This window comes from Drosophila novamexicana, unplaced genomic scaffold (genome assembly GCF_003285875.2).
Source record: "Drosophila novamexicana strain 15010-1031.04,08,12 unplaced genomic scaffold, DnovRS2.1 tig00000870-arrow-arrow-pilon, whole genome shotgun sequence".
Lineage (NCBI taxonomy): Eukaryota > Metazoa > Arthropoda > Insecta > Diptera > Drosophilidae > Drosophila > Drosophila novamexicana.
Window position 1 is genome coordinate 588,427 of NW_020824830.1, and position 19,444 is coordinate 607,870.

General features: G+C 42.0%; 10 protein-coding genes and 1 long non-coding RNA gene across 14 annotated transcripts; 5 read left to right on the forward strand and 6 right to left on the reverse strand.

Annotated features, from left to right (window-relative positions):
- Positions 1-682: 682 nt before the first annotated feature.
- Positions 683-1,877, reverse strand: LOC115764808 (40S ribosomal protein S27). Of its 2 annotated transcripts, XR_004018046.1 has the most exons (4): positions 1,795-1,877; positions 1,199-1,418; positions 1,045-1,132; positions 683-978 (listed from the first exon to the last, which is right to left on the reverse strand). XR_004018046.1 is itself a non-coding variant. In XM_030708056.1 (3 exons), exons 1-3 carry the CDS (start codon positions 1,798-1,800, stop codon positions 1,104-1,106), a joined length of 255 nt encoding a protein of 84 aa, XP_030563916.1. In that variant the 5' UTR covers positions 1,801-1,876; the 3' UTR covers positions 767-1,103. The 2 variants fall into 2 exon arrangements, 1 of the variants encoding a protein (XP_030563916.1); XM_030708056.1 differs by having other exon boundaries at positions 767-1,132; positions 1,795-1,876.
- Positions 1,878-1,973: 96 nt separating this feature from the next.
- Positions 1,974-3,181, forward strand: LOC115764807 (J domain-containing protein CG6693). Its single transcript, XM_030708055.1, has one exon. The coding sequence runs from the start codon at positions 2,045-2,047 to the stop codon at positions 2,936-2,938; it is 894 nt and encodes a 297-aa protein (XP_030563915.1). The 5' UTR covers positions 1,974-2,044; the 3' UTR covers positions 2,939-3,181.
- Positions 3,182-3,266: 85 nt separating this feature from the next.
- Positions 3,267-5,110, forward strand: LOC115764804 (zinc finger protein 287). Of its 2 annotated transcripts, XM_030708051.1 has the most exons (5): positions 3,267-3,352; positions 3,411-3,624; positions 3,677-4,440; positions 4,508-4,753; positions 4,812-5,110. In XM_030708051.1, exons 2-5 carry the CDS (start codon positions 3,433-3,435, stop codon positions 4,948-4,950), a joined length of 1,341 nt encoding a protein of 446 aa, XP_030563911.1. In that variant the 5' UTR covers positions 3,267-3,352; positions 3,411-3,432; the 3' UTR covers positions 4,951-5,110. The 2 variants fall into 2 exon arrangements, with proteins under 2 accessions (XP_030563911.1, XP_030563910.1); XM_030708050.1 differs by having other exon boundaries at positions 3,302-3,624.
- Positions 5,111-5,192: 82 nt separating this feature from the next.
- Positions 5,193-7,080, reverse strand: LOC115764802 (zinc finger protein with KRAB and SCAN domains 1). The gene is made up of 4 exons (XM_030708049.1): positions 6,659-7,080; positions 5,718-6,601; positions 5,527-5,661; positions 5,193-5,460 (listed from the first exon to the last, which is right to left on the reverse strand). The coding sequence occupies exons 1-4, from the start codon at positions 6,779-6,781 to the stop codon at positions 5,220-5,222; spliced, it is 1,383 nt and encodes a 460-aa protein (XP_030563909.1). The 5' UTR covers positions 6,782-7,080; the 3' UTR covers positions 5,193-5,219.
- A 139-nt stretch (positions 7,081-7,219) lies between these two features.
- On the forward strand, positions 7,220-9,366 carry LOC115764806 (transcription factor Ouib). 2 transcript variants are annotated; one of them, XM_030708053.1, is made up of 6 exons: positions 7,220-7,461; positions 7,540-7,665; positions 7,727-8,238; positions 8,630-8,764; positions 8,821-8,931; positions 9,137-9,366. In XM_030708053.1, exons 1-6 carry the CDS (start codon positions 7,330-7,332, stop codon positions 9,264-9,266), a joined length of 1,146 nt encoding a protein of 381 aa, XP_030563913.1. In that variant the 5' UTR covers positions 7,220-7,329; the 3' UTR covers positions 9,267-9,366. The 2 variants fall into 2 exon arrangements, with proteins under 2 accessions (XP_030563913.1, XP_030563914.1); XM_030708054.1 differs by having other exon boundaries at positions 7,736-8,238.
- Positions 9,367-9,693: 327 nt separating this feature from the next.
- LOC115764810 lies at positions 9,694-10,415 on the reverse strand. The gene is made up of 3 exons (XR_004018047.1): positions 10,339-10,415; positions 9,839-10,069; positions 9,694-9,776 (listed from the first exon to the last, which is right to left on the reverse strand). It is a non-coding gene; the product is annotated as an uncharacterized LOC115764810 (long non-coding RNA).
- LOC115764805 (oocyte zinc finger protein XlCOF8.4) lies at positions 10,098-11,711 on the forward strand. Its single transcript, XM_030708052.1, has 4 exons — positions 10,098-10,281; positions 10,341-11,263; positions 11,330-11,440; positions 11,501-11,711. Exons 1-4 carry the CDS (start codon positions 10,165-10,167, stop codon positions 11,613-11,615), a joined length of 1,266 nt encoding a protein of 421 aa, XP_030563912.1. The 5' UTR covers positions 10,098-10,164; the 3' UTR covers positions 11,616-11,711.
- A 310-nt stretch (positions 11,712-12,021) lies between these two features.
- On the forward strand, positions 12,022-13,435 carry LOC115764751 (zinc finger protein 436). The gene is made up of 4 exons (XM_030707975.1): positions 12,022-12,201; positions 12,254-13,062; positions 13,116-13,187; positions 13,249-13,435. The coding sequence occupies exons 1-4, from the start codon at positions 12,079-12,081 to the stop codon at positions 13,394-13,396; spliced, it is 1,152 nt and encodes a 383-aa protein (XP_030563835.1). The 5' UTR covers positions 12,022-12,078; the 3' UTR covers positions 13,397-13,435.
- LOC115764750 (zinc finger protein 271) lies at positions 13,429-15,783 on the reverse strand. The gene is made up of 5 exons (XM_030707974.1): positions 15,524-15,783; positions 14,992-15,461; positions 14,140-14,936; positions 13,696-14,079; positions 13,429-13,630 (listed from the first exon to the last, which is right to left on the reverse strand). Exons 1-5 carry the CDS (start codon positions 15,747-15,749, stop codon positions 13,507-13,509), a joined length of 2,001 nt encoding a protein of 666 aa, XP_030563834.1. The 5' UTR covers positions 15,750-15,783; the 3' UTR covers positions 13,429-13,506.
- A 150-nt stretch (positions 15,784-15,933) lies between these two features.
- Positions 15,934-17,912, reverse strand: LOC115764711 (zinc finger protein 33A-like). Its single transcript, XM_030707911.1, has 5 exons — positions 17,843-17,912; positions 17,273-17,447; positions 16,310-17,214; positions 16,121-16,252; positions 15,934-16,059 (listed from the first exon to the last, which is right to left on the reverse strand). Exons 2-5 carry the CDS (start codon positions 17,393-17,395, stop codon positions 15,939-15,941), a joined length of 1,281 nt encoding a protein of 426 aa, XP_030563771.1. The 5' UTR covers positions 17,396-17,447; positions 17,843-17,912; the 3' UTR covers positions 15,934-15,938.
- A 68-nt stretch (positions 17,913-17,980) lies between these two features.
- LOC115764712 (transcription factor Ouib-like) lies at positions 17,981-19,444 on the reverse strand. The gene is made up of 4 exons (XM_030707912.1): positions 19,301-19,444; positions 18,464-19,245; positions 18,296-18,409; positions 17,981-18,236 (listed from the first exon to the last, which is right to left on the reverse strand). Exons 1-4 carry the CDS (start codon positions 19,421-19,423, stop codon positions 18,062-18,064), a joined length of 1,194 nt encoding a protein of 397 aa, XP_030563772.1. The 5' UTR covers positions 19,424-19,444; the 3' UTR covers positions 17,981-18,061.

Here is a 19,444-nt window from a genome sequence, read left to right on the forward strand (position 1 = left end):
TTCTTATAAGAGTGATCGAATAACAGCATAGAGATGGGCACGTGAGCAAAATGACAACACATGTATGCTCACGAAACAAGCTGTTAAGGAATATAGCCGCTTTGCCTTTTCTAGCAATCTGCCTAAATCAATTATTCTTCAGTATATATGACATAGATAACATTATTTATGTATCTTATATAATAATTACCAGAACGACTTTAGTCATTAAAATAAATAATCGAAATCTTAAGGAGTTCGTGATATCGCTGCATGTGTATACGAAATTAGACATTGCACACCTCTAGCACGTCTAGTACAGAGTCTGTTAAATAGATCGATATACTGTCAAGTTAACATACCATAGACGAATAATTAAAAACATCGATTAGCGTGATATCGAAATTGTGTCAGAACTAACGAGGGGTATCGCTACAACCTTGCTGTCGAGAAATCGGCGCGCACTTTAAATTTTCAACAATGCAATGCTTTTTTTTTTTTAAATAAGTATTTCTGCTCTTGACAATGCCATACATTATAGAATACAATTTTGAGATATGCGTTATAACATTGCTCAGCTCCGCATTGAATGAGAATTCTTTTTAACATATTGATTTGATATAACGGACCAGGCACAAAGTAAAAAGCGATAACATTTATTGGATACATTCAGTCTAGACTGAAAAAACAATGCAACGCGCTATTTTTTACATTGTCAACCACAACTTTGTTAATTTTTTAATAAACTGAAGCTAACGCGTCAACATAAAGAACAAATTCCAAAATCATTATATAAAAAGCGTTTACTCTATTTTACAGCCAGTTTCTGCTCAATCCTAAGTTCGACATTGTGCGCCTCGCCTGATGTTGTTGTTGCTTTTACATGCAGTTTTAAACTAATTATTAACAAAATTGTTGCTGCTGCTGTCGCCGCTGCCGAAATGTTGTTGTTGCTTGTCACTTGTATCCACAATCCAATTTGCAAATATGCGACGCCTACTAAATTGACAGCAATTTGTCAGTGTTTGAATGAAAAAGGGCTCAACGGATTTGTGGTTTCTTTACGTTTTTAGTGTGTTTATTAAAAAATTAATAATTTGTGGTTCATCGAGAAGCTCCCCAAATTACTGTGGCTTCCTACGGAACGAGCAGCCTGAAAATAAATTGAAACCTAGATTGTTTGGATGCGCCAAAATTGTTGTAATCAAATATGCCTTACCTTCTGTCAGCTTGGCACGTCCGCCAGTTGGCTGACACAGAATGGTGGCGCAGCCGGCGCAGACCACAACGCCCTGGGCGTGACTGAACACGGTTGTGATTCTGTAGCATCCCGGGCACTTGACATCCATGAAGTAGGAGTTGGGATGCTGCACCAAGCGCTTCAGCTTGTGCTTGCGTTTCTCCTCAGCGGGCAGAGGGTGCAGTAAATCTTTTGCTAGCTGTAACGGTAACCAAACAAAAATAATCACTGTTTGTGTATGCAATTCTTGGTTATGTGTCACAGTTACAGCAAGAGTATTTGCCGAGATTCACAACACAACTTAATCGTTAGTGTGCAATTGTATTTCACAACTGTCTGCAATCCCATTGGACACACGGGGGGATGCGCGCGTTTAGCATGCGTTGCCCACGAACGCACATATGGCTGGCTGTTGCCAATTGCACTGTTTTAGTTGCTAAATGCGTGTTTTATCACGGCAAATGCATATTTCGTATACACTAGATTGCAATACGCATGCTATCACACAGTTTTTGCGTATGCATTTGCAATTTTTCTTTGTTTAAATGTGTATTTTTGTAAAATTTCGCACCCACCGGCATGTTTTTTCTTTCACAGCTAACACGGAAAAGGAAGTGGGCCAAATCGCAGCCAACTTAACAAGCAATAAACTACTAATAAATACCAAATTCGCTGTATTACTTTAATTTGGTATTTTCATTACTGCACAGAGTGGCAGCTTAGCCATGATTGTTTTGGCGCCTTTTTAGCACTGGCAGCATATCGACACCTTAGAGCACTTTCAGCTGACACAAGATCCAAACCGCAGGAAAATTAAAGCTAACAATGTCGACACTGGAATTATGCGAAAAGTATTTTGAGACCCGTGATGTGTACAAGCTAATGGGCATTGCAAAGGATGCCAAAGAGAAGGAGATTAAAAAGGCATACCATAAGCTGTCGCTACTGGTGCATCCCGACCGAGTTCCCGACGCGCAAAAAGACGAATCCACGGAGAAGTTCAAAGTGCTCTCCAAAATTTATCAGGTGCTCACCGACACACAGAAGCGCGCGCTTTTCGACGAGCAGGGCATCATAGATGACGACGACGAGGGCAAGCTGACCAATTGGCTGGACTTGTGGAGCAACATATTCAAGCCGCTGACTGAGGAAGATATTTCCAAATTTGAAAAGGAATATATTGGCTCCGAGCTGGAGCGCACGGACATTAAGAAGGCCTATTTGGGCGGCAAAGGCTGCATGAACTACATCATGAACCATGTGCCGTTCATGAAAGTGGAGGACGAGCCGCGTTTCAAGGAAATTGTCGCCGCCATGATAGCCGCCGACGAGGTGCCCGAGTACAAGATCTTCACCGAGGAGCCGGCCGCCAAGCGCAATAAGCGCCACAAGAAATATGCCCGAGAATCCAAGGAGGCCGCCATCATCAAGGAGCGCAACCAGCGCCGACGCGATAAGGACGCCGAAGCGGCACAAGAGTCGTCCGGCGGCGACGGCAACCTGGAGCAACAGATACTGTCGCGAAAAAATCAACGCGAATGCAACTATAATTCGCTCATGGACCGTCTGCTGGAGAAGTACGGCGGCGAGGAGGATTCCGATACATTTGACTTTAGTGTCCTGGACAAGAAAAGGAAGCTAAAGAAGTCCAAACAAGGCCAAAAGGCTGCAAAGATAAATGGCGTTAAAAACGGCCGGGTGGAGAAGCCAAAAGCCTAGACGCCCATATTTGTAGATTTAACATTACTAAATTTGTGTAGTTTTAGTTCTAAATATCTTTATATGAACAACTTAATCTCTATTATGATTATTGGGCGCAGCTAAAAGTCGTATTTGTTGAAAAAGAATATATATGCACATTTTTCAACATATATGCGACTTGATCATAAATAGCCCTATCAAAGCCAGGGTTACATAAACACTTTTTTGCATAAGAAAGTCAATAACTTTGTAACACACATAAATATATATAATTATTAATAATACAAATATAAGATTTGCTTGTCTTTTTGCTCGCCATTTTATCATATCAGTTTCTGCGCTGCATACCAAGCGTCGGGGGCTGCCAACTCGATTGAATGTGGTTAGCGCCATTTTTGGCCACAGCAACATATCGACCATCTATCGTGAACGGTAAACAAAAGAAAAATTGTTGAAAATCGAGTTAAAACTGGCCACACAAAACCATTAGACCTGCTGCGTAAAGACATCCGATGGACGCATTAGAAAAGACGCCGGTCGTTGCAAGTAAATGTCGTGTTTGCCTAGGAGAATACGACGAGAGCACCATGCAAGCACTTTCCACAGAGAACGACAATACGGACGGCGAGGATGAAGGCATCCATAGCGCAGCCTTTGATAAACAGCATTTGAGCCGGAGTATTGAGTACTGTTGCGGCATTAGAGTAAACCCAGTCTGAATGAGCTCGACACATGTTCTAAATGCCTTATTTACAGATACGCCGGTCAATGCAGCTGCCGTCTCTTGTCTGCGAGCGCTGCTGCGATTTTGTGCGCATGTGGTTCAGCTTTCGGCAAATGTGCCTCAATTCGCAAGTGTACTTGGAGAGCTCGTGCTTGCATGATGAGAAGCCAGACGACCAGATTGATTCCAGCAACAGCGAGTACATGGAATATCTGTACGAGACGTTGCAGCTGCAAACGCTCGATCGCGAGGAGCTAGAGTCCGGTGGCTCCCCGGAGATGGGCAGTGATTATGTGGTCGACTATGACGACGAGAGCATTGTTGCAGACGCCACAATGCCGCCGGACGAGCTGGACGAGTGCCCAAAGCACTATTTGCCTGAAATAATAACCGAGCTGGAGGCGTACGAGGCTGACGAGGGCGAGCCCATAGAAGTCGAGCCGGCTCTGATATATCCAGACGACAGCCAAACAGCGGACGCTGACCTACCACTTAAGCTGGAGCATTGTGATGCCGATTATGATGATGATAACGATGGGTTCTTGTCGCCAACGCCATCGCCTGAACCAAAGCCCACCACGACAGCTAAACGCAAGCCGGGTCGCCCTCGCAAACCGGACAGCGAGCTGAAATCAAAGCGAAAGATCAAAGGCGAACAGCTTGCCAAAAACGAGCAACAGACTGAGGACATGCCCACGAAATATATGTGCAATTTGTGCGGCAATGTCTATCCCAAGAAGGCCGCATTCACGGCCCACATGATGGCACACACCGACTACAAGCCGCACCAATGCGAGTAAGCTGCATTTTTACCTATAAGGCGGCAAAGATTTTCCAATTCACGCTTCATCTCTCTCTCCCAGAATCTGTTGCAAGTCCTTTCGTCAAATGGGCGAACTGCGCGCACACATACGCCGACATACCGGAGAGCGGCCCTACAAGTGTCTGTACTGCGACCGTCATTTCTACGACCGCAGCGAGAAGGTTCGCCACGAGCGTGTGCACACCAACACGCGGCCATACGAGTGCAAGGAGTGTGGCAAGACGTTCACGCACACGGCCATCCTCAAGAACCACAGCTTGGTGCACTCCGGCGAAAAGAACTTCAAGTGAGCAAAGCCCAAGCACTTTTCGCCTATATCAATTTGTTAATATTATTATTTGCAGCTGCAACATTTGCTCCAAGTCATTTACATTGCTGCACCAGTTGAAGGCACATCTGCAGACGCTGACGCACAGAAGCAAAGAGGAGCAAGCTTTCGCCAGCTCCAGCAGCTACATTCTGAGCCAGGAGAATCTGGAGTAATTTAAGATATTCTAAATTATAGTGGATTAAACAACATTGATGTATCAGTAGACCATATTTTAAAATCGTATTGTCCCATTGAATGCAACAGCCTCGACGTTCTATTGTATATAGTGCGCGCTATATATACATATTTATATTTCTTGCTCAAACAAACAAATATTTGGCTTACTTTACCCGATAAGATTATGATAATAGATGCTACAGCTACCATAGGAGCAATTTATTTAATAACTGAAATTAGAATTAATGTTTAATTCGAGCAGCTCTTAGCTGCTGGAATAGTCGCCTTCATCCTGGTTGTACAGCATAATGCCCACTTCGTAGCGATGCACGTGCGTTCTTTCGTGAGCCTTCAGCTGATGGGGCAGACGAAAGCCTTTGTTGCAGGTCAGGCATTTGTGTGGCTTTTCTTTGGAGTGCGAAAGGGCGTGCGCCTTCAATGTTGTCGACAGCGAGAAGGTCTTGGCGCAAATGTCACACGCATAAGGTCGTTCATTTGTGTGCATTCTGTTAGTCACAAGGCGATAGTTAGTAAAGGAGCTTAAAGTTATCATTAGACGTCAAATTACGAACCGTTCGTGCTTTCGATGGGTGCTCCGGTCCGCAAAGCGGCGACCACAGTGGGCACATTCGTATGGCTTTTCGCCCGTGTGGGTGCGCATATGGGTTGTTAGATTGCAGGCGGCGTTGAAGCGTTTGGAGCACAGCCTGTAAATATGGACATATAAATAATTGCATTAGACGATGTGGCATAAGAAACTTACTCGCACTCGTAGTTCTTTTCGTTGCGATGCGTGCGCAGATGCGATTTGAGCTGGGTTTGATTTGGAAATGAATTGCCGCACATGGAGCAGCTGTGCCTGGGGAAGCTTGATGGCTCGCAGGCTGCGCCCAGGTCAACCGTAAGCGAAGCGACAGCCGAAGCAGGCTCCTCCATTTGCAAACGTTCCAATTTCAGCGCAGATTTTCCCTCAGCATCGGGCTGGCTGTCCACAGCGAGACGCTTTACCGCTGGAGTTCCAGATTCTGGCTCAATAGCTTCAGCTTCAGCTGCATAACTATCATGCTGTCTGTAATCGTGGTCATCATCGTCGTCCTCGTTGTCCGCCACATCTGTTATGATGTACTCGTTGCCTTCGTTGTCTGTCGCCTCGCCTTCGGTCAGATTTAGCACACATTTGCTGACGACAAGTAAATAATCCTCGTCGTTCTTTTCAGACGTATCTGCCAACTTTTCCAATACAGTGTGCTTCTCGGCAATGAGCTCAAGCATTTCATTTTTGTTATCTGCACAGCTACTTAAATCCTCGTCCGATAGCTGCTGTGCCTCAATAGTTTCTGGCTGAGGCGTCTCTTGCTCGGCTAATAAACTCTTCACGAGTTGTGTTTTGAATCTCTTTTTCTGCTGATGAGAAATGCTTGGCTTGGGTGCACGTGCATCCCTGCCCACTTTCGATGGACTGCTGCTATCGGTGTCCTCGTCCAAGGAGATACTCGGAAAGCATCTGCCCGAGGACATGGTGCGACGCACAACATTTCTCAGATGTGCATCGGCCCGTCTGCAGCCCATTAAAAATGTATGCACCGATTGCAGATTTTGAATGCAGTCTGTGCATATTTGGTCGGGCAGGCCATCCTCTGGTTTCGCCTGTATATAATTATAATGAAAATAAACTCACAAAATTTCAAATTGCGTGGGTCTTACCACAATCCCAGCATATTCTCGCAATTGCTTCGCTAATCTGGCATCATCGAAGAGCGGCTGCAGCTGGGCACTTGTATCGGCTGTGCAGGTACGGCACAGGGTCCACTTTATGCAAATTTCCATTCTTAATACTCAACAATCACCATATAAATGCAATTAAAACACACTCGTTCATTTTGCGCCACAGCCGAGCTTGTAATCAGCACGTCAGTTTTGGCCTGTTTCCACTGCAGCCGAAACGCGCGTTTTGTGCCTACCTGTTAGCAGAACTAGCGTTTTATCAAAACATGTTTCTAGCTTAACATTCATGCCTGGCACTTATAGAAGATTCCTTTTCTTAGCTCAAGAGAATGAGAAAGGCTCAATTGCAAGTCTGATTTTATGCATATATTTGTGCAAAATGACTGATGGGCCATATATTTGAGTTTTAGTGCATCATGAAATCGCATCCCCGACAGTGGGAATGGCAAAAAATTGCCATTCACCAACGCAGTCGCTTCTTCAAGTAGAATACCAAACAAAATAGTTGTTAGATAATGTGGTCACACTCGCATACTGTCAAAAATAAAAAATAAAAATCTAAGGACAAACTGCAAATAAATTAAAGACGCCTTATTAACATATTATTCTTGTTATTACTGTTAAGAGTTTTGCAAAAACAAAATCAAAGCATGCCAGAGTATGTGATATGCCGAATATGCTTAACAGAAGATATGAATGTTGACACCATGACACCTCTCTACGACGAACAGGACGTCCAATGTCCCCTGGTTCGGAAAATAGAGGAAATCGGCAGCATTAAGGTACGCCCACAGACATATACATACATACAAACTGCAACCTGTACATTTTCTCATGTCAATTCAACATTCAACAAAAAGCTACCGCCACTGGAGGATATGCCGAGCCTTCTCTGCTGCAGTTGTGTCGGTAGCCTGACGAGCGCCTATAAATTTCGGGAATTGTGCCAGGAGAGCGAGCGAACCTTTGCCAGCAGCGTTGTGAAGGTACAAGCTCCAGTCCGTTTAAGTAAATGCAAATGGCTTAAATGTAAATTTGATTGTTGAGTTTTTCAAGGCTGAACTAAAATTGGAGCCCACGGATGATCCTTCGCAAATTGAAAGTGATACGGTAGAGTACATTTACGAGGCTACCAACGAGTTTATCGATCCCGACGAAGATATTGAATTCGACGCCATGTTAGAAGAGCGCTTGGAGGAAACAATTGAGGAGGCGGAGACGGACGCGGCCTACGATGATTTCGAGGCGACTCGAGATCTGGATGACAAGAACATATTGCTTGGCAATGCCAGTGACAGTGACTACGATCCCAGTGAGCGTCTGCGAAAGCCAAAGGTGCGAAAATCGCGGCATGGCAAACGTGGACGCGGACGGCCTCGGAATCCGACACATACAGTGCTGAAGCATGGCCAGGCAAAACCAGCTGCCACGGCCAGTAAATCAAATGAGGACACCTCCACAAACATCATGTGTGAAATATGCGGTAATATCTACTCGAAGCGGGCCGCCCTCAATATTCACATGCGTCGTCACATGTCCGAGAAGCCTTTCGAATGCGAGTATGTTTGTAGACTAGCTGACACAGCACAAGCTTGCAAATGATTTAATTGAGTAACGATAATGAAACGAAGATGTAAGAGTTGTCTTTGAGGTGTCCGCTTCGTCCGATTCGTATATTGACCTGTCTGTAAGAGATGGATCAATGCCAAGTTAGGAGATAGATCTATGCCAAGTTAAGAGATGGATCTATGCCGAGTTTCATCAATAGCTTATAGACCGAGAAGTAGCAGGAATAAAAAACCTTAATGATAACACCTTATGCAAGTGTCAAACGCGTAATTATCATTACTTAACTAAATTTCATTTGCTTGAGTATTTATTTCTTACTGGCAGCTTACCATATAAGTTTAATACTTTAGCCCAATTTTTCAACTTATAATTCTTTTTCAGGATCTGCGCCAAGACGTTCGCCGGACCCTCAGAGCTTAATCGGCATATACGAGTGCATACAGGCGAGAAACCGTTTACGTGCAAATACTGTTCCCGCTCATTTGCTGATCGCAGCTCAAATATACGCCACGAAAGGTGCCGGCTGAGACAATAATTTATCTTTTCATTACTAATATTAATTTTCCTTACAGAACGCACACAAACGAGCGACCCTTTACGTGTGGCACATGTGGCAAGTCTTTCTCATATTCGAATGTCCTCAAGAATCACATGTTGACGCATACGGGCGAAAAGCCCTTTTTGTACGTTCGACTTTTTGCATATGTTAAAATCTAATGGCCAAGTCTCGTCACATTTTGTTAAAGTTATGCCAAGCTAGTTAATTAACCAACCTGCTAAACGTGGCATTAAATTGTATATTGTAAAAAAAAGCTGTGTCGAGAGCCATTAAGATTTGCATGACAATTCAATTAAAGCCTATTTTAATGAAATATATTTTCTTTTCAGATGTTTGCCGTGCAATAAAACATTCTCCCGCAAACACCAGCTGGAGCAGCACATGGGAACAATGACCCATCAGCAAACTGTTAGAGCTCTGCAGACTACCGATGCGGTACGTCATTCTGAGATATATTAGTCATTCGTAACGGATTAATCAATTATTTAGTTTTTACATAAGTTAAATTAAAATCTTTACTGTAAATAAAAAGTACAAATTTAAGAAACATTTCAAAATCAGCTTTGTCGCCTGAGCCTTAGGTTTGTGACTGCGACAGTTCAGTTGGGCTTGCAGGTGCCCGGCTTTATGGAACCATGTATCACAGATGACACAGCTGCATACCGGAGCTTATGCTCTCGAAAGTTGCTTTTATTATTCATAGTCGGAATTTGGCTGCTTTACATTTTGCTGCTCCTTGGTCAACATTAAACTGAGGCTTCTCCATTCTTCATGGACTTCCTCTATTAAGCCCTCCAAATCTTATTCAACTTCAAAGTTGATTTCTTTTGGTGCGCAGAAAACTATTTTTGAATTCAGTTCTTGGAATAGCTGCTTTTCCAAGATAATGCAGCGTTGGCGAAACTTTATGGCGCATCCCAAGTCCATGGGGCACATGAGGTACCGTGGATGTCCTTGGATTTCTGTAATCTATCAATTTATGTATGTTTAATAAAACAAATCAAAAGTGCGATGTTCAATGTTCAACCTACAATCCTGTGATTGATTGAATTTTCCGTATTAAATGTCGATTTTGTTCATCAAAAAGGTCAAGGATTAAGGATTAAGGGATCCAAGCAAATGCGACATTTTTTCTACTGCATACTTTAAATTTAATACTGAAACATGCAAGCGAATATTTAGTTCACAATTAATATACTTCGCTTCCTCTTCTTTGAAGTGCATTCACAGTGATTCTTAGTTTCCAATAAACAGCTGTTTTCCTTTATAGAAAAAAAAAACTGTATTTTGAAGCGTTTGTTTTTTTTGTTTACTAACGAATTAAAATACTATTATGTTAAGTTAAATTAAATAAAAAATGACGCTCAAATGCCGTACATGCGCAACTGTAATTTACAACATGAACGCCAAGAATCTCTTTGAGCGTGAGAACTCTGAAATACTAATGAACATTGAAATGGTAGCCGGAACGGCGGTAAAGCTTTATGCTTCAATATGATGTTAAAACAATGGTAATAGTTGTTTTGCTTACAGCTGGTAAGCAGTCCAGAGCTGCCATCGCACATATGCGCTTGCTGTCTTCTTGACCTGAAACAAGCCGTATATCATATACAAGTATTCCGTGAGCGCTGCATCAAGACTCAAGAGCAACTGTTGAGCACCCACATCCAGGTCGAACCTTGTTCGGAAGGAGACTCGGACTTAGTTTATGAATTCAACAGCTATGATAATATTAAACTGGAAAATAATATTAATGTCGAGGAAGTATCAGTTAAAAGCAATAGATCAAAGGATGACTTCGATGATGAGGAAGCAGAGTTTCATGAAAATGAAGAGGACAGTTCAAATGATATGGAGGCTAGTTTTGTTGAGGGCTTCACCGAAGATACCCACTGTTTGATGACAGGCGCATTTAGTAGCGATAGCCAAGGAACAAACGAAGAGTTTCGGGAAAGCGCCGACCAGGATTTAAGTCAATATGATAGCTACAACGACATAAGTACGTCTCCTAGTTTCAAGAGCAGCAAAACTAGAAGTTTTGCCAATGTCCTGATCAAACCCACAGAAACCAGTGAAAGCGCTGATAAGAAACCCTGCAAAGAGAAGTCGAATGAAAGCAGCGTAGAGACTAAAACACACAAAGTCAAGAAAACCTACCTCAGCTGGAAGAACCTGACGGAGGAGCAAATTATCGAACGCCGTAGGCAACAGCGGCGTCGGGACTGCATATGCGATCAGTGCGGCCGGCATTTCACGGACCAAAGCAACTTTAAATTGCATATGCTGCGGCACACGGGTGTCAAGAACTTCAAGTGCAAGGAGTGCAGCAGACTCTTCTACACCGAACACTTGCTCCAGCTGCATGAGCGGACCGTGCATCGCGGCGAGCGTCCCTATGCCTGCAAGTACTGCGACAAGACATTCAACAGCAGCACGACGCGTGTAATCCATGAACGGTGACTGCTCCTCAGTTAAAAACTGGGTAGTTCATTTATTTAGCTAACAATTTCTATATTTTTTAGCTCCCATACAAATGTGCGTCCGTACTCGTGTGAATATTGCGATAAATCATTTATTTCGACGTCTGCTCTGAAGCGACATGATTTAACACACAATGGTGTGCGATCATTTTAGTAAGTGTTTTTACTTAAAAGAAGCTTAAATTTATTATTAATTTTTTCCAAACTTTCCAGCTGTAAAATATGCGACAAAACATTTCAAAGAAATACTCATTTAAAGGCTCACTTACGTTCCAAACTGCATGCCTTAAGAGAAACGAATATTAGTTTATTGCGAGAGTTTGAATAAAAACAAATTAGCTCTTATATATTTTATTTATGTCTTGGATGTAAATAGTTAATGATTTCCCTCAAATTAAGGTTGACATCTATCAATTTTTTACTTTCCGTTTATGTTTCAACGGTGACTAAAAAACAAATAAACTTGATAAACGTAACTAAATTATAATTTTTTTTTTATATCTTGCACAAATCTTTTAAATGAATCAAGTTAAGAAACAAGTTTTCTTAGAACTGCATGATTGGATTTAAGATATGTTAATCTAATCAAAATTGAATAGCTGTTAAAAGAAAAAAAGTGTTTACATATTGATATAATTGCAAAATCCCGACATCAGTATATTTATTACAATATAGTCGTATTTTTTGGTATATTTCTTTTTATCAAAGAACGGTATTTTTTCAGATTCAAGATTCGGTCGCGTTGTCAGCTTCTGTCCTGTTCACAAATCAAACGATTTTTTGTAGATTTTATGAAAATGGAAGATTTTTGCCGTACCTGTGGCAAAACGGTGAACGCAGAAAGTTGCATCAACATCTTTTCACCCATGGGTCGTCGTCTTTTGCACTGCGTGCGCACCATAACAAACTGTTGGGTATGGAACAACGTATTCAAGCCAATCGAATGCTTATATCAATTTCTTTCAGTTGGAAAATGTGGCCGGGTTTCCTATCTATATGTGCGAGGACTGCCAAACGCTGGTAAAGAAGGTTAACTCCTTTCGCAAACGCTGCTCAAAAATTGAAGCCTTTCTCGTTAAACGTAAGGCCAAATTGAGCACAAACAATATTTCGCCTGCAACGTCCGACCAAGCCAAGATTTCTGACCCACTTCGTATTGAGGAACCAGTCGATATAAAGCTGGAGCCAACGTCCGCACAGCAACAACAGATCGACGACGATGTTGATTATCAGCTGCAGGAAGACTTTGAGGAGACGAGCGAAAGTTATTATGGGGATCAGCCTGATTCCGATGGCTATGCGGATATATCTTTTGATGAGGATATTGAGGAGCCGCCCAGTGATGCATCGCCTCATGCTGCCACCCAAGCCGAACCCGAATTACATCCAAAAAGTCCAGCGCACATTGATCCACATAGAAAATCTAAAATGGGCTCCCGCAAGTATACAATGCGTGTGGGAAAGAGAACCATGTACATTAAACTGACCAACGATAAACAACCGAAACGCATTGTGGATCGCGAACGACAATGGGCATCGGCGCGACCCTGCATCTGTGAGCACTGTGGTCGCCAATTCAAAGATGGCAGCAATCTCAATGTGCATCTGTTGCGGCACACCGGCACCAAGAACTACGAGTGTCCGGAATGCAACGAAAAGTGCTACACATTGCATCTGCTGCGGCGCCATCAGCTGAAACACACTGAAGGTCCCTACGAGTGCACCTTCTGCGGACTACAATACAGTACAAACAGCTCGCGAGTGCGCCACGAACGGTAAGTAAAATGTAACTAAGGGACACGTAGGTGTTTAATACCTTGATTTACAGCGAGGCTTGCAAAAAAGGTCGAGCGCCGCAGTCAAAAACGGAGCTCATCAAACGAGGTGAACGCACATTTCAGTAAGTCCAACTAGCTTAAAACCATTTAAATTGTTTAATCTTGTCCTATTCTTTATTAAAGCTGTGACGTCTGTGATCTATGGTTTCTGCGTGCCGGCAACCTAACCCAGCATATAAATTCATCAAATCATATTGCTAACGCGCGCATTAAAAACAAAAAGTCACAACTACAACAAAAGAAATCGCTAAATATGAATGCTATATCTTGAATTAGGCAAAACTAATTAGTCAATTTGAGTATTTTTTTAATAAAATTAATTAAAAGAATGCGCAGTGTACTTTACATAACTTAAAACACTTGATAGTCTATAATTCTAGCTTAATTTGAATCATCAACGATTTCAATCTTTGTCAGCTTTTGCAGGTTTTCCTTATGCATTTTGCTGAACTGATGCGAATATAAATTGAATTTATATCGAAAGAAAGCGTTGCAGACGTCACACCTGAAAGCAAAAGGGATATATATGTTAAGGTTTAATTATATTTAGTTGCCAATCAATTGCCAAACCTATAGGGACGCTCCCCAGTGTGAATACGTTCATGTTCCTTTAGCTTGCTGCGTACATAGAAGCCCTTTAGACAAATGTCGCACTCAAACGGACGTTTGCTATCGTGCTTCATTTCGTGCTTCTTTTTCGATTGGGGATCTGCAAAGCTCATGTCGCAGAATTTGCATTTGAAAGGCTTGGCCCCGATGTGCAGATTGTTATGCCAATTGAGTGCATATTTGGTCGCATAGCTTTTGTCACAATACAAACAAAAGTGCCGTACAATTTCCTTTTGGTCCTGCTCATTCGGCGGCTGCTGCTCCTGTTGCTCATCTGACAATTCAATTCTTTTGTTCAAGCGATTCACATTCCTGTGAATACGTGGAGATGCTCCATGAACCTTTCTGTAATGACGATTTCTATATTAATGTTGCACAAGTTGTTGTGTCAAAAGATTCACCTACTTTTCGTGCAGATAACGCGTGTTAGATGAACCAAATGCTTTTCGACAATAATTGCATTCAAATGGCAGCTCTCCTCTGTGCCTCACTCGTATGTGAATATTTCGCATATAGGCATCGTAAAATTTCTTAGGGCACTCGGAGCACTGGTAGTTTTTCGTCCGCGTATGACGCAGCATGTGTATCGTTAGATTACATCTCACTCGAAAAGAGGCGCCGCACTGATCGCACACATGATTTAGTGGCATGGCTCTGATCTGTTCACGGCGTATACGATTTTTTTCCTCTTTTGTGCGTTTGGGACGTTTCGGTTTTGGTTCCCGAGGTTTTCGTTTTCGATTTCTTGCCGCGTTTGGCCTTTGGGTCGTTGCCTTTCTTTGTCGCGGACGAGGCAGCTTATCCTTGCCCCTATATTCATTTAGAAGATCCTCATAAATTTGTGCACCCAATGCAATACTACTTGGATCTGCAGCCGATGGATGTATTGACAGATTCACTTGCTGTCCTGCTGCAAGGGACAAAGGCTCAATTACAGTCGTTTGACCAGTTTGATCTTCCGCCGGAAATACTGATACAAAATCATCTTTTGCATCATTCTCACAAATCTGCAATAGCTCCGCATCTTGTGCATTTGACATTTCTTTGCCGTTTTCTTTAATAACAGACGGAAACTCATCAACGTCGCCCCCGGTAAGCTGCAGTTCTGCCCGGATACATGTTTCCCGAAAATCAATGGCTGTGCGCAGATTATTGACGCATCCGGAGCACATGAACGGTGACATTCCCTCCTTGCATTGGACCTGCAATACAAATATTTGTATATTCAACTTGGTGCAATTTAAAAGACGCTCTCACCCAAATGCCGGTTATAACTTCAATGTGATATAACATGACGGCATTTTGTTCATCGCAAAGATCCTTAGTATTTTCATCGACAACAAAGAGTCTACAGCAGGTGCGACACCTTATCTGATCAGTTAGTCTTTCATTATTGCAGCTACCTTTTGTGCACAAATCTAGCTCCGCCCTTTCCTCGGCCAAAGGATCGCTCTCACTGGGCGTGGGTGTAAATGGAATGAAGGCGTTGCCCGTGGCACTCACAAAGTCGGGCACAGAGACAATGCCAGTATTTCGGATGAAGTCTGGAGCTATGACAATTGCTCCGCTGGCCTCAGCTGCTTCTCGTGCAGCCGCTTCCTCCAACAGCTCAGCGACCAATTTCTTGTTCTTTCGCTTTTCGGATCGCTCTCGTTCAACCTCGCTTTCATCGTTTTTGTTGATGCAAGGCACGGCTCCTGGTCTCAGCGTTCTCTTTGAGCACAGGCCTGCAAGTCGCAATTAAAGTTGATTGGCGATGGTTAAGTTAGCTATAAACGATAACACAAACCCATTTGAAATTGTAATGCTCCTTGGATATCCTCCTCCTTGAAGTGCTCATTGCAAATGACACTCTTCAGAGGAGCCTTAAGTTTCTCTTTGTTGTATTTGCGACAAAACGAGACCCATTTTTTTAAAATTTCCGGGTTTTTGGGGAAGCTAAAGAAACTCAATTGCTGGGAGTGTTTTTGTCTTGACTTGAACTTGTTGGCGCAGTTTTGCACCGCACACTTCATTTTATTATAATTTATTTTTATTTGTGACGTCGCATTGCAGACCTAGTGCCAGGGTTGGCAAACAACTACTAGCCCTGCAGTGTGTAATCGATATGCGATCGATATTTTTTAAATTACCGATAACCGATTAACTGGCGGGAAAAGTAATTGAATAACAAACAGTCAATTGGTTAAAAATAATTTTATTATTTATTCCGATTCAACTCCAGTCTTGTCTAGTTTTAGCGTAGCATTTGTCTGATGAAACTTCGAGCGGTAGTGAGCACGTAAGCTTGACTTCCGATTAAAGTACACATTGCATATATCGCAGCTGTGGAGTTTGAATATGCTCCATAAGAATTACAAGAAAACTTCACCGTGTTTATATATACCTGAAAGGTTGTTCCCCCGTGTGCACGACAGCGTGAGTATCCAAGATGCTTTTCTTTCTGAAAGACTTGTTACATAACTTACAAGTAAAGGCTGGCACCTCTGCACTCGATTCCAAGTACTCCATGTGGCTCCTGCGAAAAATCGCAAGTTTTTTAAAGTCAAAATAAAATAAAGCATATATTTACTACCGTTGATGTCGTAAACGTGCCATGCTGTTCGCAAAACGTTCGCCACAATATTTACAGGCATACGGCTTTTCGCCCTGGTGCTGTATACGTTGATGCAAATTAATTAGATGCTGCGTATAATCTTTGTGTCCGCATTCCGGGCATTCAAATTTTTTAACTCCCATGTGCCGTTGCAGATGTCGATTTAGGTTCGCTTTGTCATTAAAATGCCTGCCGCACTGATCACAAAAATAATTCCCCAACCTTCGAATCCTTTTGTTAGGCGCACGGGACGCGCTGCTGGATGGCGAGCTCTCACTTTTTCTCGTCTTTTTCGCTTTCGATGGTTTAATTGTTTCATTCGTCTGGCTGGAGCTCTGCAATCCTCTGTAAGAGTTGTGGGTAGCAGGCACATTTGGCAAAGTAGACTGTTCATTATCAAAAACAGTCTCAGCTAGGTCGAAAGCGGTCTGAAGCATATTTTCTTCGTCTGTTGTCTCATCCAAGTGCCTTTGACGGTGTCGGCTAAAATTTGATTTATCATCAAAATACATACCACATTGCCTGCAAAAATATCTCCGGGATGGAATATGTGATGTAATTTTATACTGAAGATCCGGCACAGATTTTGGAATCGAGGCGCGTGAAATTCTGGGAGGCATCTGTGGGGAACTTTGGGAATATGCGGAACCTGTTGCGTCACAACCATCCTCGAGCTCAATAAGTCCACTTTTATCATTTGATAGTGGATCATTGTCATTGACAAATGGACAAATGGATTTATTGGAGGTCTGTTTCTTTTCCAAATTTTGACGCATCAACATGGTATTAGTTTTTATACAGCGCTCTCGGAATGCTATGGCATGTTCCAAGTCTAACAGGCAGTAAGCGCAAATCTTTCCCGGCATATCTAACTCATCTGTAAACTATAAATTTATTGAAATCAATCAATTTTTGTGTCTGCTTCGAAACAATCATCCTTACCCAAATGCCAGTTAAGGCTTGTATTTTCTTCAGAATCTCATCGCCCTTATCTGCGAAAAGGTTTTTGGCATGGAGACGGTCAATCTGTTTGCCACACGTCCTGCATATAAATGCAACTGACATTATAAGACGTTATTGGTAATCCTATTTTGGAATTGTTTATATGTCTTGGCACCTGTAAATCATATAGACAGGGCTGTTATTCTGTTTATAAAATACATCGTTTACTGTGAATAGCAAATTAGACAAGAGCGCGGCGAATGGCTGCACAATTGAATAAGAAGCAGCATTTTGAAATTTTATTAAAATTAATAGTGCTAGTCAAATATTCATTAATTAAAACTCATTCTTATATTGATTACAGACTAACTAAATGGAGATCAAGAGCTAGGAAGCTAAAATGTTTACTGTAAGTTTTGCAGAAAACAAAAATACACATATCACAAAAGGGCTTTTGGAAACTTGTTTTAAATTAAATAGTTTATTTGTGTTAGCTTTATAAAAATTTTAACGCAAATGTGATAAGAAAAATAACAACAAAACAAAATCAATACATATGCATTTAAGTACATATATTAACAGTTGTAACAGAAAAGGATATTGTGGCCTATTAAGGATAAAAGGAGCAGCAACTTTAACTAAGCTTAGTTATTTTTCTTTTTAATAAAAGTGTTGAAATATAAATAATTACGTATTAAAAATATATATTGTATTAAAAGATATATTGTCAAATATTTTTCATGGCCATGCGTGCTTTTTTTTTCAATTGTTTTCGACTGCGTCACATTTTTAAACATCAAAATCTTCAATGATTGAATCAATGTCAGTTTCCACATCGGAGATCGCCTCAATAATGTTGAATTGTTTATCCAGCGCCTCGGTGGCTCTTTTTTGATGTTGCTTTGAACGGTAGTGAATTTTCAAGTTCGTATTTCGGGGAAAACCCACATTGCATATTTCGCAACTGAAAGACAATATCAGCTTGTAAACGATAGAGAATTTAAAAACGTAATTTAACAATACCGATATGGTCGTTCGCCTGTGTGTAGAAATTCGTGCTTATTTAGGCAGGATTTTGTGAGATACGTTTTTCCGCAAAGCCGGCAGGCATATGTCAATTTCCTAGTGTGCTTTACACTACCAAAGTTAGATAATTAGAGTAATGCAGTGCAAATAGAGTATTAGCCTTACCGTTCATGCCGACAGCGGCTGGTGCTCGTGAAGAAGCGCTGATCACAGTATTTGCATGCGTATGGCATTTCGCCTTGGTGCCGAACGCGTATGTGCAAATTGAGTAAATGCCGTGTAAAGTACTTTGTGTTGCATTCCTCGCACTCAAAGTTCTTCACACCTGTATGCCGCAATATGTGCACTTTCAAATTGCTGGAATCCGTAAAACATTTGCCACATTGATCGCAGACGTAGGTCTTGCTATTGCCAGTTTGCCTCGCATTACATTTCATTTTGTTTCTGGATCCATCGGATGTGGCACTATCATAATCCTCTGACGCTGATTGCTGAGCTTCCTCCATTGCAATACGCTTGCTTTTGTCCACTGAAGACGCTTTGGCATGACTTAACATATTAAGAGTCTTATCGCACTCTGTCTCTGCCTCTCGCAATATGATAACACGTCTTCTGAGCTGACCTGAAGAATCTCTCATTCTGGTGTTGATGCTCAATTGTTGCTTTGGTGAGCGTGCGCGAACAATGTGATTTTGTGGAGAGGTATGGCATGGTTCCGTGAGAGCACGCACAACTTTTCGCTGCGGTTGCTTTTTGCTTTTAGTCGGATGAGGTGTGACTCTTCCTTCTGCGGTATTCAGTGGATCAGGTGCAGCTGCATTTGCTTCCACTCCGCTATGTAGAAGTTGTTGTATTTTTATACAACGCTCCCGGAAGGCTATTGAATGGTTCAAATCCAAATAGCAGCAGGCGCAAATGTGTTTCGGCATATCCTCATCGTCATCTAACTGAAACAAAACGTGAAATTCTTACACATCCATCATTTTTTAATCGAAGGCATACCCTGATTCCTGTCAGTATTTCGATTTTGTCTAACATCTCATAACTTTCCCGATCGAAGAGGTTCTTGGCATTCAGATTGTAAATCTTTTCGCCACATGTTCTACACAAAACTAAGGTCGACATTTTAACAGTTCAATTGCCCTG

Excerpts from the sequence above, each read along its gene's own strand:
- LOC115764808 (XM_030708056.1), bottom strand. Across the intron at positions 1,133-1,198 it reads ACGTGCCAAGCTGACAGAAG|GCTGCTCGTTCCGTAGGAAG; the intron begins GTAAGGCATATT and ends ATTTATTTTCAG.
- LOC115764807 (XM_030708055.1), top strand. The coding sequence starts at position 2,045 with ATGTCGACACTGGAATTATGCGAAAAGTATTTTGAGACCCGTGATGTG.
- LOC115764804 (XM_030708051.1), top strand. The coding sequence starts at position 3,433 with ATGGACGCATTAGAAAAGACGCCGGTCGTTGCAAGTAAATGTCGTGTT. Across the intron at positions 3,625-3,676 it reads AGTACTGTTGCGGCATTAGA|ATACGCCGGTCAATGCAGCT; the intron begins GTAAACCCAGTC and ends CCTTATTTACAG. Across the intron at positions 4,754-4,811 it reads TCCGGCGAAAAGAACTTCAA|CTGCAACATTTGCTCCAAGT; the intron begins GTGAGCAAAGCC and ends TATTATTTGCAG.
- LOC115764802 (XM_030708049.1), bottom strand. The coding sequence starts at position 6,781 with ATGGAAATTTGCATAAAGTGGACCCTGTGCCGTACCTGCACAGCCGAT. Across the intron at positions 5,662-5,717 it reads GAAAAGAACTACGAGTGCGA|GCTGTGCTCCAAACGCTTCA; the intron begins GTAAGTTTCTTA and ends CCATATTTACAG. Across the intron at positions 5,461-5,526 it reads ACCCATCGAAAGCACGAACG|AATGCACACAAATGAACGAC; the intron begins GTTCGTAATTTG and ends TGTGACTAACAG.
- LOC115764806 (XM_030708053.1), top strand. The coding sequence starts at position 7,330 with ATGCCAGAGTATGTGATATGCCGAATATGCTTAACAGAAGATATGAAT. Across the intron at positions 7,666-7,726 it reads TTGCCAGCAGCGTTGTGAAG|TTTTTCAAGGCTGAACTAAA; the intron begins GTACAAGCTCCA and ends TTGATTGTTGAG. Across the intron at positions 8,932-9,136 it reads ACGGGCGAAAAGCCCTTTTT|ATGTTTGCCGTGCAATAAAA; the intron begins GTACGTTCGACT and ends TTTTCTTTTCAG.
- LOC115764805 (XM_030708052.1), top strand. The coding sequence starts at position 10,165 with ATGACGCTCAAATGCCGTACATGCGCAACTGTAATTTACAACATGAAC. Across the intron at positions 10,282-10,340 it reads AAATGGTAGCCGGAACGGCG|CTGGTAAGCAGTCCAGAGCT; the intron begins GTAAAGCTTTAT and ends TTTTGCTTACAG. Across the intron at positions 11,264-11,329 it reads ACGCGTGTAATCCATGAACG|CTCCCATACAAATGTGCGTC; the intron begins GTGACTGCTCCT and ends TATATTTTTTAG.
- LOC115764751 (XM_030707975.1), top strand. The coding sequence starts at position 12,079 with ATGAAAATGGAAGATTTTTGCCGTACCTGTGGCAAAACGGTGAACGCA. Across the intron at positions 12,202-12,253 it reads GCACCATAACAAACTGTTGG|TTGGAAAATGTGGCCGGGTT; the intron begins GTATGGAACAAC and ends AATTTCTTTCAG. Across the intron at positions 13,188-13,248 it reads CGAGGTGAACGCACATTTCA|CTGTGACGTCTGTGATCTAT; the intron begins GTAAGTCCAACT and ends TCTTTATTAAAG.
- LOC115764750 (XM_030707974.1), bottom strand. The coding sequence starts at position 15,749 with ATGAAGTGTGCGGTGCAAAACTGCGCCAACAAGTTCAAGTCAAGACAA. Across the intron at positions 14,937-14,991 it reads AAGTTATAACCGGCATTTGG|GTCCAATGCAAGGAGGGAAT; the intron begins GTGAGAGCGTCT and ends TTTGTATTGCAG. Across the intron at positions 14,080-14,139 it reads ACGCGTTATCTGCACGAAAA|AAAGGTTCATGGAGCATCTC; the intron begins GTAGGTGAATCT and ends TCGTCATTACAG.
- LOC115764711 (XM_030707911.1), bottom strand. The coding sequence starts at position 17,395 with ATGTCAGTTGCATTTATATGCAGGACGTGTGGCAAACAGATTGACCGT. Across the intron at positions 16,253-16,309 it reads GCACGTTTACGACATCAACG|GAGCCACATGGAGTACTTGG; the intron begins GTAGTAAATATA and ends GATTTTTCGCAG. Across the intron at positions 16,060-16,120 it reads ACGGGGGAACAACCTTTCAG|CTGCGATATATGCAATGTGT; the intron begins GTATATATAAAC and ends CAAACTCCACAG.
- LOC115764712 (XM_030707912.1), bottom strand. The coding sequence starts at position 19,423 with ATGTCGACCTTAGTTTTGTGTAGAACATGTGGCGAAAAGATTTACAAT. Across the intron at positions 19,246-19,300 it reads AAATACTGACAGGAATCAGG|TTAGATGACGATGAGGATAT; the intron begins GTATGCCTTCGA and ends GTTTTGTTTCAG. Across the intron at positions 18,237-18,295 it reads ACAGGCGAACGACCATATCG|TTGCGAAATATGCAATGTGG; the intron begins GTATTGTTAAAT and ends ATTGTCTTTCAG.